Here is a 3,742-nt window from a genome sequence, read left to right on the forward strand (position 1 = left end):
TATAAAAATTCAATAAGCTTGCCACCTTTTTTCACTCAGATTTCATCCTCCTTAAAATTTACACTAATTGAATCTGAGACTTTACAAAAACAGCAACTAAAGTTCATACAGCCATACAGGGGTAGCAAGTAAGGCATACGAATTAATTGATGCATCATCCCAGGCTGACTTGAGTATACATGCTAGTTTACATTGACATTGGGATTGGTCTATATTTTACATCGACAATGGCAGGAGCATTCTTCGCTTACTTTTCCTGCTTTGTCTTACCTCTTTTGCTATTTTAGCAAAAATAAAAATAAGTATTGCAACAAATACTAAGAAAAAGGTGACCCTTATATACCCAAAATACAGAGAAACTGCTGAGAGAACAATCAATGCCAAAGTTAACAGCTCCCATATGACAGATATCACTTCCATCCTGCAATATAAAATTCAAGGAAATCACAAAATCAGTATCTTTGTTCATGTGATAACAATCCCCTCTTTTATCAAACTTATATATGCAATCTCACAGAACAGCCTGCAGCACAGTATTTGTTTCTTGAAAAAAATAATAACAGGATACACTTATGAAATTTTTTTCGAAATCACTCATAGAGTTAAGCATAAACACAGACGCACACTTTGTACAAAAATTTCCTTGTTTGACTGTTACCAAAGATGGTAGCATCCAATCACTTTAAACTGTCCATGACTCAATAATAAAAGCCATTCTAATTAAAGGAAATTTTCATCAGAACAAAATGAAACAGCTGAAGTGTAAGAAGGTAGTTGGAAAAAATGCTGGAAACGCCCGCATATAAGCAGCTATAACAAAGAACTAAAATCCAGTGAACTTTTACACAGATGACGTTGGCATAAAATAGCTTCCACTTCTATAATTTACAAATAATGATTAACATCACAGTAATGGGGTCATTTGTCTCAGTGAACTAATATCCATGTAGTTGTCAGTGTTCATAGCCTATGAAGCATCACAGTAATGGGGTTTTTTGTCTGCTATAAGGCCTAGACACCATTGTGTGGAATAACATACCGCCAATGAATATAAGCATTGCTAAGAATACTGATGCCATTTAGTACAATGCTGTGTGCAAACACAGGTCACAAAAGGGAAAATTACAATACTCCTGCTGCTAGACAACCAGAGGAGATTATTGGCAAAGAGGCTTGCGAAGAAGTTTCCAGTTTGATGAGTGACCAGTGTTTATCACTTTTTTTTTTTTTTACTTATTTCTCTATACTCCCTGATCCACAAATGATTGCATATGTTCAGCATTATTTACAATATTTTTATCATAAACCTCTCCTCTACAACTCATGATTCCCCATTCTGTATTGTAGTTCCCATTAATCACAAAAAGAAACAACATCTGTCCTATTTAATAATAATAATAATAATAATAATAATAATAATAATAATAATAATAATAATAATAATAATAATAATAATAATAATAATAAACGTATAAGTCCTGCACCACCAACAACTCAACAAATAAGGATGACATGATGTGAAGCATCCAACAAAGTGCCAATGGCACAAAATTATTTGATTGAAGATCAATACATCTTCACATTCAACATTGAGCCTCATATATGTCAATCGTATCAAATTCCAGATGACAGCAATAGCAAACAACAACAGCAACGTGAATCCTAATATGAAATCTAACTATATTGAAACTAATCAAACACTTAAACTCAAATGGAAGGTATACTTTGGCAAATTTACACCAATTTGAAGAAAGAGCAAACAACAAATTTGTATTGGACTTTCATCTTACACCTATGATCAACCATAGTTGCATAGGCACATAACCACGAAGAAGATCCGACATGTTTCATCTCAATAATGCAAATTAAAAGTAATAAACCAACATGATACACCACGCTTCCATATCTTTCACAATGTTGCTTGTATAATTCCTAAAAGTTCTAATTACATGAAAGAATTGAAATTTACCAGTTTAGTACCACTTGAACAAAATCATAAAAAAACATAGACTAGTTTGAATGGAAACATGGGAATGCTAATAAAAGATACAAAATTGCAAAATCAAAGACATGGGAATGTTAAAAAAAAGATACAAAATTGTGAAATCAAAGACATGGGATCTCTACAGCATTCCTTAAAAACAAGGACAATTAAAAGTGAAAAGATGGCCAATAATTACTGCAATTGAAATGCTTTTAAGGAAGATAAAATCCATATAATATGAATAAAAAAAAACAAATTCACAAATGAAACCCTAACAATCCTGATATACTCAATCAAATTAGATCAGAAGAAAACCCTAGAGAGAAAGTTAGGCCACCTGGAGGAGATGTTGGAGGTGGAGGAGAAGAAGGAAAGAGAAGCCCATTCATTCTTGGACCGGATCTGGTACTCCTTCAGCTGCTCCGCAAGATTGGATCGCGTTATCATCTCTCTCGCCTCCACGATGGCAAAGCTTGGAGCTTTCTTGCTTCTCCGATGGATCTTGAAGAAGATCGAAAGCTATTTCCTTCTAAAGGCTCATCGACGGGGATATGCCCCGCCGGCAGAGAAGAACAAGGGCCGGTGGGTGGTGTTCACGGCCCTGTCCGAGTTTTCGTTTATTTATTTATTCTTTATTATTATTTTTTTTTATTTTTTTTTTAAGGAAATAAAAGGGACGAGAAGAAACCGGATTAACCAACCTCGCCTCCTAGCAACCAAGCACCAAACCCTCCGTATTGGGACTCATGTTCTTGTTTTATTTTTTATTTTATTTTATTTTATTTTATTTTGTTTTTTATTTAATGTTTTTGAGTTAATTAAGATATTTAACATTTGTATGTTTCTGAGTTGATAGAATGGAAATGAAAAGTTAGATCAGACAAAAATAATTCTTTATATTACATTAGAGACAATAATAATTTTTTTTTACACCAAAATAACAAGTGTTATACCTATTATCACTATTGTATCTAAAAAGACTAGACAAGAGATCTTATAAATGTTTCACACTAGTCTTTTACAAATGGCATCAATCTCTTGAATATAAATTTTTTAGTTAATTTAATAAAAATTTAAAAATTATAATATCACAAACAAAAGTTGACTCAAATCATAATAATTTAAGTTGCTTAAGCAATTAATTTTGAATTTAAATCTTTATATAGAAAAAATAAATAAATTAAGAGAGATTTATTTTTTTAACTATTAGTACTTCATGGTAGATTCTTAGATTGAATTGATTTAGAGCCTATGACTCTCAGATAATCCGTGGTGCAAACAAATGTGGTTATATTATTGGCCGATATGATTTTTTTTCTTAAAAAAATTAATAAAGACTATCAAGGAACCAAGGTGATTCATGGTTAGACCTGTTGCATTGCATGATGCCAATGAAATATATCCATAAATATACCAAATTGCCATAAAATAATAATATAACATAATAGAAAAAGAAATAGTTCAGCGGAACCACTTTATTAGTTGATCTTCCGCTTACATTCTCATCTCAAACCAAAATAGTTTACTATAATTTAAATCTATATTATAAAATTATTGTTTTCAATTAATAAAAATTTATAATTATTTAATTTATCTTTAAACATTTGAAAAATATACTTGTCAATCCTTGTTTTAGAATATTACTTATCACCATCACTTATAGTTTATTTTATTTAAGATCCCTCCAACACGACATACAATCAAAAATATATAATTTATTTTTACTTGCCACAATTTTCATCCGGGGGAGGAGATGAT

General features: G+C 31.3%; 1 protein-coding gene across 1 annotated transcript; it reads right to left on the reverse strand.

Moving 5' to 3' along the window:
- Positions 1-2,673, reverse strand: LOC120275658. The gene is made up of 2 exons (XM_039282345.1): positions 2,322-2,673; positions 1-421 (listed from the first exon to the last, which is right to left on the reverse strand). Exons 1-2 carry the CDS (start codon positions 2,429-2,431, stop codon positions 217-219), a joined length of 315 nt encoding a protein of 104 aa, XP_039138279.1. The 5' UTR covers positions 2,432-2,673; the 3' UTR covers positions 1-216.
- Positions 2,674-3,742: the final 1,069 nt, after the last annotated feature.

Source organism: Dioscorea cayenensis, chromosome 1 (assembly GCF_009730915.1).
Source record: "Dioscorea cayenensis subsp. rotundata cultivar TDr96_F1 chromosome 1, TDr96_F1_v2_PseudoChromosome.rev07_lg8_w22 25.fasta, whole genome shotgun sequence".
Lineage (NCBI taxonomy): Eukaryota > Viridiplantae > Streptophyta > Magnoliopsida > Dioscoreales > Dioscoreaceae > Dioscorea > Dioscorea cayenensis.

Coding starts and splice junctions, on each gene's coding strand:
- LOC120275658 (XM_039282345.1), bottom strand. CDS start 2,431: ATGATAACGCGATCCAATCTTGCGGAGCAGCTGAAGGAGTACCAGATC. Junction 422..2,321: donor ACCTCCAACATCTCCTCCAG/GTGGCCTAACTT, acceptor TTTATATTGCAG/GATGGAAGTGATATCTGTCA.